Genomic DNA, 16,932 nt, shown 5'->3' on the forward strand with positions numbered 1-16,932 from the left:
ATATATATATATATATATAGGTTCAAAAAAGGAAAACGACAAAAAAACAACAACGTGAGGACGTGATACAGATTGTGTTACTGGATGCTCGGGAAAGGAACAAAAGATGGAAACATTGGAGATAAACTAGTGCTTTCAACCAAAAATACCCAGCAGGCACATGCACACCCTCATCATCCTCACTACTATAACTACAGTGAACCAGTGATTAGTTCACAGGAAAACCATAACCAACATTGCTATTGTTCACAAAATGCAATATAAAATAAATATGAAAAATTCTCATACACAGTAAGGGATTAAATATATAGTGAACTGCATTGACACACCATAAGATTAACTACATAATAAACTATACTAATATAGTATGAATTAACTAAATAGTAAAATAAAATGGATCTGAGTTGGAAATTCTGGCTATGAATCTTCAGTTGCTGAATCAATTGCTCAATCTGTTCACTGTAGAATGAGGCAATTACATGTGGCTGTTAGAACATTGGTAATTTGACACAGCTGCCTAATTAAACACTGAACCTGTTTTGGCAACAGTGCATTTTGGCACTAGAGGCTAACACATACACACACTGATGCATACATGCACGCACGCACAGAAAGTGAGTTATTAATTGAACACGACTGACATAAACATTTTCCCTCTCCCCATACACATATACAGTGACAGAGAGAGAGAGAGAGAGAGAGAGAAAGAGAGGGAGGCAAAGAGAGAGACAAGGGGAGGGAGAGAAAGAGAGAACAAGAGAAATAATAAAACATCTCATGTCAAATAGGTCAGTGTTGAGATGTACAATTAATTTGATAAGCTTTCACTTAGTTGCCATATATTCATTTGCATTCACAAAACTTGGATCAACCTGCCAAACACAGAACTTCATGATTGCGAAGCAAATTTCTAAACCATTTGGCCATGTGACATCTACTATACTATATTTATATAACAAGAGATTAATACATCATGAGATAAACTATATATAGTAAACTTCATTAACAGAACAAGAATTAACAATATAGTAAATAATGCTAGCGAGTGCCAATGACTATACAGTAAACTGTACAAATAGACCAGGTCACTAGCTATATAGTGAACTATACAAATAAAGCATGCTATTAACTATAAAGTAAGCTGTACAAAATAACTTACTTGTGTTTGTTTGGTCCATCACTCCACTTAGTGTGGCAGGCAGAACGAGCCAGGAGCAGAGAATTCAAAGCACGAACAACTGTAATGAGAAAAACCAGAGTTAGACAAATTTACAAAGGTTTCCATAACTGGATATAGACTGTGTCTTTTAATGAATTAAAGATATGAGTTTGCTACATATACTTCTGGAAATAATCTCATCATATTAAACATTGCACTAGGTGTCTAGTGTCTTAGGAAATCTGAAGAATATTTAGTCATCCATCATAGAACAGAATGAGGGAAGGAATTATTTCCCTTCCTTAATTCTAACCATACCTGTTCTATGCTTCTGCTGTTGTTTCCCAAAAATCGGGCCATGGCAAAATGCTGTGGGACCAGAGAGAAATTTTGAAAGTTAGGAAGAAATAGAGTGAAAATTACCTCAATTTCTTCCTAAACTTTTCTATTACTGTCTGTAACTCTTTAAAATTTACACACCCTGCATTTTACATATCTTAATTTGCCATAACAATCATTTGATTGCTGAATAATAATTTATTAATGATTAATAAAGTATTGAGTTGGCAGTGGTAAGTCTGGTATGACTGTCTTATTGCTCTTAGATACATTATTTTGTTACTTAAAGCAAACATTAAAAAAAAGCACATAGGTTACATATGTTACAAGGCAGCAAGCTGACCGAATTGTGAGCCCACCAAACAAAATGCTTGGATGGCATTTTGACCGTTTTCATGTTCTGAGTTTAAATTCTGCCAAGGTCAAATTTGCCTTTCATCTTTTCAGGGTCAATAAAATAAGAACCAGCTCAGCACTGGGGTTGATGAAATTAACTTACCACTTCCCCTGAAATTTCTGGCCTTGTGCCAAATTTGAAACAAACACGTTATATATGTTTCATTTGTAACAATGCAAGTTGATGGTTAAAATATTATAGTCGTGTTAGCAACAAAAAAAAAATTCCAAGAAATACTAAAATGAACAAATGATATGCAAGAACTAAAAGACAACAGCAGAATAGCACAAACCTGATAGAAGCTGGCTGATTTTAGAAATTGCTCTGTTAACAACTTTTTTCAAAAGTGATGATATTACAACATCATTGAAGTCCAAAAAGAAAGGTGATATGCGGATTGGCATAAATTTTGAAGCAGATCTCCGCAGTCTAGTTTCTGATGGGCTTTGCTCATACTGTAAATATTGTTGTACCAAATTTGTTGTCTGCACTTTATCATGCAAGCATTCTGCTTTCAATCTTGCAACTGCTAACAGGAGGACAACCAATACAACCAAAAGCAAATATAGTCTGTACATTGTGATGGAGGCTGTGTTGTGTGACCAGCAGCTGGGAAGAGCTGGTATCACACACTGCTTTTATCAGAATCAATCAGGCAGCAAGTTCCACAAGACGGAATGTAATATCTACAGGTAACCTATAAAAAAATTTAAAATATTAAAAGAAAATTAAAAATTAAATACATAATTACATGCAGTGTTATTTGCTCATTATATTTTATTTTATTCTCTGTTGAAATAGTTCTGCTAAACTGAAACTTTAAAGTCATTATCCACTTTTTCCTTGCAAAATAAAATACATGTGATACTATGTTTAAAAGTATTGAGTGATCTTTCAATTAATGTTTTTATTTATAACCATAGTTAAAAAACAAACATTAGTGTGTGTGTGTTTGTGTGTATGCATGCGTGTGTGTGTGTGTGAGAGAGAGAGAGAGAGAAAGAGAGAGAATGTTCGTTTTTATGTTGTTATAATAAAAGCAATTTCACATTAATCTGAAGTATTACTGTATACTTTTGTAGAATACAAATTTATTATTATTAAACAAGAATATCAACAACAACAAAAAATGCAAAGTGCTCAATGCACACCTACATTAGAAATGTGTAAAATGTACTGTAATTGTGTTGGTATACTGGATTGTTTCATTGTATCTAAAGGTTCCATGTAGTTGACATTAACCACTCATACTCGTTGATTTCTATCTCACCACCGATTCATACCAGCTACTGAAACCCTCAGGTACAAGGAAATAATTCAGTTGACCAACTCATAAATGTAACTGACCAAACATGTTACAACTATAACAGACCAGACCAAATAACATGCTACAATTGTAGCTGACCAAAAGTTATAAAACTATAACTGACTAAACAACTTGGACAAGTGATATAGAGCAAACAAATGTACAACTACAATTGAGCAAATAGATGTTACATTTATAATTAATTGGACACATGTTGATTTACCAAACAATATATGTTACATTTAAAACTGAGCAAATAACAAGTATTACAACTACAGTAGATCACATAACTATGTAACCACAGTGCTCAAAAAACATTGAGGAAACTGTGTTGAACAAAATGCAGGAGAGAAGCTTACAGAAATTAAACATTATGTGCCATTGCCACTGTAGAAGCACCCAGCACACACTATAAAGTGATTGGTATTAGGAAGGGCATCCAGCTGTAGAAACTAAGCCAAATAAGACTGGAACCTGGTGCAACTCTCTGGCTTGCCAGCTCTGGTCAAACCATCCAGCCTATGCCAGCATGGAAAACGACCGTTAAAGGATGGTGGTGATGACAATGTAGTTAGTGAAAGCTGTAGGACTGGTGAAATTGATAGAGCATCAGTTACAATCTTTTATATTCCGAGTTCAAACCCAACAGAGGTCAACTTTGCTTTCATCTTTCTGAAGTCAGTAAAATATAGTATGAGAGAAGTAATGGTGCTGATGTAATCCACAATACATTCCACATAAATAGGAATTATTAAAGCCGATGTTAGAAATTAATACTATGTAGTCAATACAAATAATATTAATATAGTGGGATCTTAAAAGACTGAGAAGAAACAAAGTCTTATGGTGTAAATATGTGTCCCATTTGTACATGTTTGTTTTTGTTGTTTTATTTCTTCTTTAAACCCGATGTAGAAACCCCAACCATTTTTGTGCTTTGTAATATATCCCATATGTAGAGCATATTACAAAAGAATACCCTCCATTGAATGTGGCAATTTAGGTTTTAGTTTTAATTCATCAACTAGTTTGACACCACTGATGGCCCTTGAGTGTGTTCAGAAGAGTTCAGACCACACTGGAGAAAATATCTTGGGTGCTGTCTTTCCTTAGTTATTAACAAAACAAATAAATAAAAAGGGACTATTATTGTTATTATTAATGCATCAAGCAGGCGGAATCATTAAGAGCAATGGAAACAAAAAAAGGCCCCGAGTATTTGTTCTGGCTTTTAACATTCTGGTTTCAAATCCTGCCAAGACTAACTTTGTTTTACATCTCTTCAGCATTGATAGAATAAAATACCAATCAAGAACTGAGATCAACAGTATCAATTAACCCTTCCTCTCAAAATTGCTGGCCTTGCACCTAAACTAGAAATCCTTACTCTTTTACTCTTTTACTTGTTTCAGTCATTTGACTGTGGCCATGCTGGAGCATCGCCTTTCGTCGAGCAAATCGACCCCAGGACTTATTCTTTGTAAGCCTAGTACTTATTTTATCGGTCTCTTTTGCCGAACCGCTAAGTGATGGGGACATAAACACACCAGTATCGGTTGTCAAGCAATGCTACGGAGACAAACACAGACACACAAACATATATATATATATATATATATATATATACGACGAGCTTCTTTCAGTTTCCGTCTACCAAATCCACTCACAAGGCTTTGGTCAGCCCGAGGCTATAGTAGAAGACACTTGCCCAAGATGCCATGCAGTGGGACTGAACCCGGAACCATGTGGTTGGTAAGCAAGCTACTTACCACACAGCCACTCCTACACCTATTTATTATTTATTTATTGTAAGGTATCAGTCAAGTACTGGGGGTCAATGTAATCGATTGTCCCCTTCCCCTAAGTTTCAAGCCTTGTGCCTATAGTAGAAAAGATTATTATTATTATTGCCTTTGCACGGCTTCTAATGCTGCAGATGTATTACAGTGTCAGCTGTTCACTACCAGTGAACTAAGGCAACACCTCTTATTTTTCAAGCACCTTATTATTATTATTATTATTATTATTATTATTATTATTATTATTATTATTATTATTTATTTATTTATTTATTTATTTATTAAAGTGGTGAGCTGGCAGAAGCATTAGCATGCTGTGCAAAATGCTTAGCGACCTTTTGTCTGTTTTCATGTTCTGAGTTCAGATTCTGCCAAAGTTGACTTTGCTGTTCATCCTTTATGGGCCAAGAAAAATAAGTACCAGTTAAGCACTGGGGTCAAAGTAATTGACTAAGCCCCCTCGGCTACAGCCAACGTTGAGATGGGGAGAAAAAAATAGGAATCAACTAGTACTTGATATATACTATATTTATTGATCCTAAAAACAATCAAAGTGTGATTCGAATTAAGGAAAGCTGAGGAGAATCCTGCAAAGTATTTTAATCCAACGTTCAAAAGACTGCTTATTGGTCGCCTAAAAATAAATCAATAATCGATTTTATTCTGCTTGAAACGATGTGTGCGAGTGTTAGCGATTAACAAAACTATGAAGTTGAATCGAGCACGGTCGAAATATTTAACATAACGAAATAAGTTTGAGTGTCACACTTTCAACTTTATCTTGTGACAAAGATATGATCTAAATATTAGAAAAAGAAAAAAAAAACAATATTATGAAAGTCCATAAATTTGTACATCAAAAGAGAAATAACATTCATAAAACGGATCTATTGATACTTAACCGACCATCCTTTATGCTCTTCTTTAACCAATTTAAGCTTCTACGTAAACAAAAACAAAATATTGTTCGCAGAGTTCAAATCCCGATCGTCCCTCAAATTTATAGCCGTTTCAACCATCAAACTGTGGTTAAGTGTAAAGAGTTCTTTCTGTTCCTTAAAGCAAAACTTTTACCACTTTATAAACTGTTTGCATCCACTATTTGCCGACGCACAACACGCCTACTTTCTTTGATTTCTACTTTCCCAGTTAAACAAGAAGATAGTTGCACAATTTTCAAAATAAACGTTTAATGATCCCCAAAATGTGATCAAAAGTTGTGTGTCGAGCAATTTTAGATACTTCGATTTCTGAATTTCCATTATTACTTCCTCCATCCTGATGGAGATAATCGTAAGGCTAAATAAAATAACTTATTCCTTTCACAACTACTAACATTTCTATCGTACCAGAAAGTAAACAGGTTTCTTAAAATAAAAAAACCTAACAAGAATTTGAAACTCCTACAACGTTCAGATTGGCAACCAAGCTTCCGATCATTATTGATTTGTGGTTGATTTTCTTTTAGATGTTAACTTTGCAAAGTTGACTTGCAGGAATGGAATTTTCTAAAGCTCCTATTTTTGTTATATTTTTACTATCAAACTTTAACAAAAAATAATAAATTATCTGATGGCATTTATACACAAATAAATATTTAGATAGTTAGGATGTTTTGAGGAAGATGACAAACTATTATGAAGTTTAAATATATTTCCTGCAACCAAATTTATATCTATAAATATTGTCAGATTTGTAAATAGATGCAGTGATATCGCGATGTAAACAAAGTGAAAATCGATAAATACCAATGAATAAATTAAGCAAAGTATCCCTTTGATTTAGCGCTTAATACTTCTCTTTAGTATTTTTTATAAATAGGATGGAATTGTTTTAAGCATTAACTAAATATATCGAAGAAAAGTTTAATAAAAGGGAGAAAAAGTGCCAGCTGCCATTTTGGAAAGGAAAAAAAGAAGAAGAAACGAAAAGATAAGAAAGCAAGATCCTATCTGTCTAAAAAAATATATTTGAAATAAACTACCTTTTCATATGTTAAATAATTGAATAAACTAACTCTAAATGCGAAAATATATCGTGTCTTAAAAGAATTAGCTAAATTATTGATGTCTTTAAAGCACCACATGACTAAAAGATTCTCCAGATTCAGAAGGAAGAAAATATTGGCGATAAAGCATAAGGTTGATCATTCACTAAGAAAATTAGTGACGTTAATGAAGTTAAACGAAAGGATTTTTATATTAATTATTGATAAATAAAGATATGTTAGTTTATACTGCAAAGAACACGCAGCGATTTCAACTATAATTCCATCACATTACATCGACACCGGGAAGCAGTCAACAACGTAAAAACTTTTCAGAGCGCGTGAGAAAGATGTGAGGATGAAAAGTTTTCTGTTCTTTACTACCGATCGACAACACAAGAATTATATGATGACAGAACTCGGAACGTTAGGGAAGAACAGCAACAATAAGAAATATATTTTAAATAATACAAAGCAATTCTTCAGGGGGGAAAAAAAAGTAAACATCGTAATGATGATAGCTTTGAAAGCAGGCTTACTGAGTACTCACATCATAAAATGGGACAGGAGTGCTGTCTCCAACATAACAGAACTGATGCTGAAAGAGAAATTACAGCGAATCTTTCTCTCTCCCTCCCTCTCTCAAACTCTTTCGCATATACACTATTTTTTGCATACTTCTAGTAAACATGTGTGTGTGTGTATACTATTGTGTTTGGGGAGAGTCATTTTCTTTTTGTGCCTTATAATTTAACACACTCACCGGTAAAATTTCCACTTATTTCTTATTTTTATTTTCCTAACATTTTCGTTGCATTTTGCAACTTTTTCAATAGTCTTGACTATATATATATATATATATATATGTATGTATATGTATGTATGTATGTATTTATGTGTGTGTGTGTGTGTGTGTGTGTGTGTGTAGTAGGTTGAAAAGGAACACACGAGTTGATATGTATAAAGAAAAAAGTCAAGGTAGAAAATGCTAAAATAATTTTATCATAAAAAGCATTTTAGTACTGGTTTCAGTCATTGAGACTTTATCAACTCTAAGAATGGAAAACAATTAAATTTTGAAAAAATTAAATGAAAAGTTTTTTTTTAAATATTGCATAGTATTCAAATACAAGGGGCATTTCTCTCAAACCCACAGGAGTAAACAAGAGAGACAGAGACAGGCAGAAACAACAAAAATGCCCCTTGTATTTGAATACTATGCAATTATTTTTTTTTTAAACTTTTCATTTTATTTTTCCAAAATTTAATTGTTTTCCATTCTTAGAGTTGAAACAGTCTCAATGACTGAAACCAGTACTGAAATGTTTTTTATGATAAAATTATTTTAGCAGTTTCTACCTTGACTTTTTTCCTTATATATATATATATATATATATATATATATACACACACACACACACACACACACATATTTGCAATCAAAACAGTTTGCCCAAGAAAGTTGAACATTGAAGAACTCGAAGAGATTTATAGTGATTTGTGTTGGAGGAGGCAGGGTCAACAAGGAGTCTTGCTGTCTGTAAACAGCAATGACCAAGAAATTTCTTTCTGTTTTCCAAGGTACACTAGCATTTTCCATTGATAATCTACTTCACTTGTAGAAAGTTTAGTCTTTCTATCAACCGTAACACTAAGATGAATGTTAGATCAATTGACAAATTAATTTAAGATTTGATATATTAAGCTCAACTCTACAAACTAAATTGATAATACAAACTAAATTGATGATTCAAAAAAAATTGATGATTTTAATTTGTGAATGAAGAAAGTGGTATTACCACAAGTTATGGTTATCTTACTTCCCTTAAAATCATCAACAATTTAGGAGCATCAAAACGTGCATCGATATATGTTCAAGAGGTTCAATTTGTCATCATGTAGTTTCTGTATCAATCACACTGCACAGCACCTTCTGCACATATTTCCTAACATAGCTTTATATCCCAAATCTTGCAAGTGAAGGCATGTAGAATCTGGTCCTAATTGCCAATCCAGTTTAATACCACTACTTGACACTTAGATGCATTTAACACAGTCCACTTTGTTGAAAGAATTTGGACAAAGTCAGTGGTCTGAAGATAATTTGATGTCTGAATACCCACTCCTTTGCTATCACTATAACCTACCAGAAGAATTATATTTTTGCTCTTCGCTCATGAGAAATCTAGCTGAGGTTCCCTTCCACCTTACTCTTTACATACAGCATACATCTACATTGATCTGTTCTAGCATTTGAATAATCTCGGACCTACCTTTCATTGTACCGACGTTGATTTTGTGTGAGTTGTGTGTGTGTGTGTGTATAAATTGCGTATACTGCCAATGTATACCAATAGTATCTCACAGCCAGATGCCCTTACCATCACCAACTCTTTTATCACACAAAAACTGGGATACAAAGCAAATACAAAAGTACAACCCTGCTTGGATCATCATCATCGTCGTTTAACGTCCGCTTTCCATGCTAGCATGGGTTGGACGATTTGACTGAGGACTGGTGAAACCGGATGGCAACACCATCCTCTAATCTGATTTGGCAGAGTTTCTACAGCTGGTTGCCCTTCCTAACGCCAACCACTCAGAGAGTGTAGTGGGTGCTTTTACGTGTCACCCGCACGAAGGCCAGTCAGATGGTACTGGCAACGGCCACGCTCAAAATGGTGTCTTTTATGTGCCACCCGCACAAGAGCCAGTCCAGGGGCACTGGCAACGATCTCGCTCGAAAATCCTACGAAGGCCAGTCAGGCGGTACTGTCAGCACATGTATACACACTAACAATGTAGAAATTGTACATAGCAACAGAGTATATACCACGCATATAAACAATGGAAGGATGCATGCTCTGTGTACTACTATCATGAACAATTGATAAATTGACAGCAAAATTTACGCTTGAAAATATCAAAATAGGTAATCCAGTCTATGCCAGCATGGAAAATGGATGATGGTGATGATGATGATGTTAGGATGATTTGGGTATTTAAAGAAAAGGAGTTTAAAAAGAAGCTTCATGAGTTTGATTTAAAAAAGCAATTATCAGAAAACTGATTAATTAAGAAATTAATAAAAGAGAGAATAAAGGAAAGAATTTTAACAAGGTGATTAAACAGGGTGTTTAACTAAAAAGTCCTAGGAATGGAAGATAATTATCAATGGAAAGGAAAAGGAAAATATCATTAATATTCTAAATGGATAAACCAGGTTACCTTGTGCCCAGTAGGTGGTGTCAGGATTGAAACAGAATAGCATAGACAAATACTCACGTCCTGTATGTGTGAATGTATGAATATGTGTGTATAAATATGTATATGTATGTGCTTGTGAGTATAGAAGTGTGTGTGTGTGTGTATGTATGCATACGTTACAGAGTGTAGTAGTGTGTGCACGTGTGTATATATATATGTGTGTGTGTGTGTGAATGCCTGAGATGTGTATGTGTTGTATCATATATCTCACTACATAATTAAAAGAATTTAGTTTCTGTTCAGATATCCAACATTTCAACTCATGTACACAAGAGAACTGTCACCTTTTCCCTCCAAAATCTACCACATATGTTCATGTACATACATAGTACATATATACATCAAATTGGATGTTTTACATTAACCTTTTGATGCTGGCAGAAACTGGAAAGTTTTTCTGAAACAGTATTTTATGACCAGATGCCCTTCCTAACATCAAACCATTTAGGTATGTGTTACGACATGCAAGGATGCAGTATACCTATTCTAAAACTGAGCTACACAATAAACATGTACATACATTTCTACATAAATGATATATATATATATATCCTTTATATCCTTACATTATATCATAAATTCCTATAAAAATTCTTACAAAGATTTTAACCATACATTATATTATATATATATATATACATATATATATATATACATATATATATATATATACTTTATTTAAAAGCAGCAGAAATATAACAAAAGACTGTTACTCTGAGTTTCACGTTCCCGTTCATCGGACAGTTTTGGAACTCAGAGTAACAGTCTTTTGTTATATTTCTGCTGCTTTTAAATAAAGCATATCACTCTACCTCTGGTATTTGAGTACTCTTTTTTCCACCTTGTTGCACATTTCATGTGCTTACTCCGGTATATATATATATATATATATATATATATATATTCACAGACAACATACACAAGGCACAGATATGGCTGTGTAGTTAAGAATTTCACTTCCCAACCACACATATTTGGTGTTCAGTCCCACTGTGCAGCACATTGAACAAGTGTCTTCTACTATAGCCCTAACCCAACCAAGCCTTATGACCCGAGTTGATCTGATAAACAGAAACAGAAAAAGAAGTCTGTACAATATATATACGTGTGTGTGTGTGTGTGTGTGTGTGTGTGTGTATATATATGTATGTATATATATATATGTGTATATATATATATATATAGAGAGAGAGAGAGAGACAGACAGACAGACAGACAGACAATGATGTAAATAAACAAATAAAACTGCCTGGGTTTGATACACAAAATATATATATACATGTATACATGTAAATAGAGAGAAAGCAAGGACTGAAAATTTTCAGAGAATGAATATTCAATAGGGCACCACATTTAGTTGGCAAATACAGTTTACGATTCTGTACTGTTACTGTTTATATCTCACTCGGAGATTTAATATAACATATCCCCCACTTTTATGAGATCAGTAGCAGTGTGTTGCTAGAAAAAGTATATAGTATTTGCAAGTGGAATTAGTTCTTCATCACTAGCCAGTGATTTACACACACTGAGGACAGGTAACCACCCAGACGCTCAAGTCCATGTGTAAGGCTACAGATGGGAGTGATGACCTCCCTCACAAATACTAATCGGACGCAGATTCTGTGTCATTAGCCAGCTGGAGGAGATGTTTTCCTGGGGCTAAAAACAACAGTAGCACTGTCCTGTATAGGATGCCACATTTAGTTGGCAAATATATTTTACGATTCTGTACTGTTACTGTTTATATCTCACTCAGAGATTTAATATAACATATCTCTCTCTTTTATACATATATAGATATTTATATATTAACAGAGCCAACTTACACAGAGTACAAAGACACAGAAAAATAAGAGATTTCTCTTATAGCCATTCCTTACTCCGCAAACTTGGTCATTGGTAAAGGTTTTGGAGTGTAAGTTGAAATCATTTGAGCACTAATAAGTGTTTCCTGTATTGAGAATCTCTGGATTTCATTTGTTGACTCTCTCTCTATATTACTAAAAGTGAAATTTTATCTGTCCATCTGGGACTCCTGTATCTCAATCTACATTTGCTCTACATAGACATATTATACCTTTTTGGAATCAGGACGATCCCAGGATTGAAAATCTGCTCTTCATTTGATTCTTGAACATCTAGCAGTGGGATCTGATTTAGAAGCATTTGGGTTGCTATTTCTAGCAGGTAACACTTGGCTGATTCATGTCATCTTAGTTGGCGTTTGTTAGATGACGTCAGAGATGAAGAGGGAGACATTCGTTTCATTAATTTTACGTTGAGATTTGAATTTTGGGACAAATTGGCCAACAGTTGAAATTCAATTTGGGACTGGAACAATAGAATGATTGCATTACAGAATTAATTCTCATCCATCCTTAACCTCTGATTAAACACCACCAGGACATATAGTCATTATAGACACATTATAGTCATACTATTAAGCATCCTTTAGTTTTAGGCCCAATTAGCCTTCCGTAGGAGCTAGCTTAAAAGTCTGCACAGAGTACAGCTTCTAACCTGGTATATATATATATATATATATATATATATATATATATATATATATATATACATAAAATAATAAGGTAGCTAGATACAAAATAAAACAAAAATGGAAAAATTCAATTGTCACTAATAGAGACTGAGAGTGCATGGTAGCACCTATATTGCTAGAGATAAGAGTCAAAGACCCTTATAGCCACAAACATAGCACAAGTCTATGTAATGACAGGAGAGTAACTGCACCACAGTGAGTGAGGGTACTATATTGGCAAGCTAATTTTGCTTGAAATTAAAGCTCATCAGTAGTACTACTCTATTGCAGACAGTTAAGTCAAATCCAACATCTCAATATAGAGATTTTACCAAAAAAAATCAATGGCTGATTGAGCAAAATGGTAATGTAAAAATTATAAAATAATAAAAGCGGTCAGACACACTATAAAACCAAAAAGGAAAAATTCAATTGTCACTAATATATATATATTATATATATATATATATATATATAAAACGTACAGGAAGAAGGATTTGAAATCTTGACAGGTACCTTATGAGTACTCTGAAATAATCCAGATCTGGATATACTTTAAGAACACATATCTAATGCTTGAATCTTCAGTTCACTTCACCCAACTGTATGGGTAACACCTTGAATAAAGCTGCATAGGAATGTCAACCTTTGCATGAATATGAATTGCAATTGATTTAATATAAATCAACTAAATGCACATATCTGCTACATCAAAGGACTCTAGGACACTTATCCAGCAGAAACATGTGATGGATTAAAATTTGTTGAAGATAGTACTTCAATAAATAAATTTTGAATATGTATAGTTCTCTATTCTTTTTTATGGTCGCCACATAAAAAGCACCCAGCACACAGTTTTGCATCAGCAACTCACCAATCTCTGTTCATAGTGATATAAAGTGTGTGTGTGTGTACACACATGCACACACGTATAAATACATGAATACATGCATACATGTTTGTATCTATCATACATGCTTCTCTGTGTGTGTGCTTGTATACACCCTGATGCATGAACATGCAAGCACACATACACACACATACACACATATACACACATACATACATACATAAACACACATACATACAAATGTATATGCATCACAGAGCAACACAAATACACACACACACACACACACAACAGAAAGCTTTTTTACATAATTTCCATGCCATACATGACTAAACCCCATTTATGAGATCCAACATTGCTGCAGGCGATTGCTATCTGTAAAAGGAGTCTAACTAAACATAAAGCAAGATGTTTCTGGAAATATATATTTAACTAGATATTTGAGATCCCGTTTCAGAACGATTTTACATAAACAAATAAGTAAATGGATGAGTAACTATGTAGTTGATCAACTTACTGGAAATAGTAGTGAAAACTCTCTCAAATTACATCTTGCCATCTCGAAAAAGAAAGGACAGCTTGAATAATGTAGTCCTAGATGCACAATGTTTGTTTGAAAGGAGAACAAAATGGTCAAAGTTGGAAAGCCTTTGACCATTCATATCTGATGTTAAACAACAAAAACAACAAATTCTGACTCATCCAAAATGTTTTCTGCTGGTGAGTAACTATTTCAGAGTTGTAATCAAATCTAAGGCAAAGCCATTACGTATTTATTCCTTTTTATGTCTATTCTTCCATGCTGGCATAGATCGGAAGGGTCATCGGGCCTTAACTCAGTTCTTATTCAGAGTTACTGCTCTCCTGGTGTGTATTGTGTGTGTGTGCGTGTGTGTGTGTGTGTTTGTGAGTGTGTTCGTGCATGTGCGCAAAGATAGAGAATAAAATTTTATCTGATAATTGCTATGATAATTTTTGTCAAATGTGTCTATAAAAGGGGTTCTCAAGCATTAAAAAAAAACACGATGATTTTTTTATATTTGATTCAAATGTTTTAATGTTTTTAACCCTTTTGTTATCATTTTTCTGTGGAAATATGATGCCTTTGTTTCAATAAATTTTCAAAATAACGAAAAATTTAGTAAAATAATTTTGTCATTATTAAATTATATCATGAACCATGTGCTCATTTCCTTCTTCAGCAAATGCTTCCACTTCCCAGCTCAAAAAACTTCCATTTGTAGTAAGCATTTGCCAAGGCATCAGGGAACAAGTCTGGCATACATAAAGCTTTTAGAGCAAACCATCAAAACCAGGTGATTTGCTCTTCACATGGTCACTTATTGCCAACCAAATCTTAGCTGCTTTTAATCAGCCTTGTACAGCATTCCTGTTCTCCACTGAGAATTGTGGCAGGCTGCCAAAGTAAGCGCTGAAGACCACTACTGTCTCCAGCCCACAACTCATCAGCACAAACAGTTAAGCAAAGTGCCACTTCAGAGCCACATAATAACAACAACAACAACAACAACAACAATAATAATAATAATAATGATGATGATGATAATAATAGTCCTTTCTACTAAAGGCAAAAGGCCTGAAATTTGTGAGTAGAAGATTAGTTGATTACATTGACCCCAGTGTTTCACTGGTACTTAATTTATCAACCCTGAAAAGACGAAAGGCAAAGCCGACCATGGCAGAATTCGAAATCAGAATGGAGAGGCAGATAAAATACCGCTAAGTATTTCGTCTGGCATGCTAACGATTCTGCCAGCTCACCACCTTAATAATAATAATTTACATTTGTTTATAAGTGAGTGGAAGGACTAAAACGAAATCAAATACTGCCTACATATCTTTTCTGTTGATTTTTTTTTTCTATTTTCTTTATATATATATTTACTTACAAGTAAACCAATTTACACCTGACATAATTGTTATTTTAGAAACAAGATAATACCCTGTCCATAAGTATATTAAACACCAATTTCTTTTCTTTCAAGAATGCTACACACGAGTCAAGTCGATTCTCTTTTTTTTTAATTTTACATAGTTTGGTTATTTCTTCTCCAGGCACTTATGCTTAATTGAGAAAGGTGTGATGGGGAGGGGAAAGAAAACAACAATAATAAAAAAAAATGCAAACATAATATCCTCCAATCCCCCAATTCTCCACAAAATTGCTTTTGGTAGCCTGAAATGTGTTCTACAGACTTCAGTCAGATTACATAGTAAAAGAGACTTCAATGATGAAGGGAATCCAGGGTTCTTTCAGTTGCAGTACTTGACAAAACAAGATAAAAGCAACATATAATATAAGACTCCACACATAGGTCTCACTCTCACTCTCTCTCTCTCTCTTGCTCACTCTCTATCTATCTATCTATCTATCTCTATGGTTGTGAAATAAATACACTTCTCCACAGAGACTAATCCAAATACTTTGTTGGTGTCATCTTTCTTAGATGTGTTAAGACAACATATCAATGAGTATGAATGTGTGTGTGTGTGTGCTTGTGTGCGTAAAATTATAGATAGATTTATATGTATGTATGCATGTATGTATGCATGCATGTATGTATGTATGCATCTATGTATGCATGTATGTATGTATGTATGTATGTATGAACATATATATATGTATGTATGCATGTATGTATGTGCATATATGCATTTATGTATGCATGCTTTCACAGAAATATAAGATTTCTATTTGTGTGTAACACATCTCTTCCAAAAACAAAGTTATAAATTTCCTAACAGTGTCACAATGAAGCACCCTTAAGTATGACAAGGCCATTTTACACAAATAAATACATACATTCAGGAGCATACATAACTACACACAGATATCATCATCATCATCCATAACCATTCTTGTTTGAACTTCTGCTTTTTTTCATGTCAGCATGGGTTTGATGAGACTTAGTGAGATAGCATCCCACAGTTGGATGCTCTTCCTGTTGCCAGCCTTTACTTCTTTATCAAGTTAGATATTTTTTATCCTACTAATCTTCAGACGCAGGAGTGGCTGTGTGGTAAGTAGCTTGCTTACCAACCACATGGTTCCGGGTTCATTCCCACTGCGTGCCACCTTGGGCAAGTGTCTTCTACTATTATAGCCTCGAGCCGACCAAAGCCTTGTGAGTGGATTTGGTAGACGGAAACTGAAAGAAGCCCGTCGTATATATGTATAAATATATCATCATCATCATCATCATCATCATCGTTTAACGTCTGCCTTCCATGCTAGCATGGGTTGGATAATTTGACTGAGGACTGGTGA

General features: G+C 34.1%; 1 protein-coding gene across 4 annotated transcripts in view; it reads right to left on the reverse strand.

The window, feature by feature from the left end:
- The window catches only part of LOC106869108 (ciliated left-right organizer metallopeptidase), an 82,443-nt gene that overhangs the window by 39,751 nt on the left and 25,760 nt on the right, over positions 1–16,932 (reverse strand). For 3 of the 4 annotated variants that reach the window (XM_014914659.2, XM_014914673.2, XM_014914665.2), the window contains exons 2-3: positions 2,188–2,592; positions 1,160–1,238 (exon numbers count right to left, since the gene is read on the reverse strand). In XM_014914659.2, coding sequence (XP_014770145.1) covers positions 1,160–1,238; positions 2,188–2,473 — 365 coding nt within the window. In that variant the 5' untranslated portion in view covers positions 2,474–2,592. Of the gene's footprint in view, positions 1–1,159; positions 1,239–2,187; positions 2,593–7,537; positions 7,652–16,932 lie in introns of those variants that run through there. The other variant, XM_014914653.2, reaches the window with a different exon arrangement.

The sequence above is a fragment of the Octopus bimaculoides genome, chromosome 3, assembly GCF_001194135.2.
Source record: "Octopus bimaculoides isolate UCB-OBI-ISO-001 chromosome 3, ASM119413v2, whole genome shotgun sequence".
Taxonomy (NCBI): domain Eukaryota; kingdom Metazoa; phylum Mollusca; class Cephalopoda; order Octopoda; family Octopodidae; genus Octopus; species Octopus bimaculoides.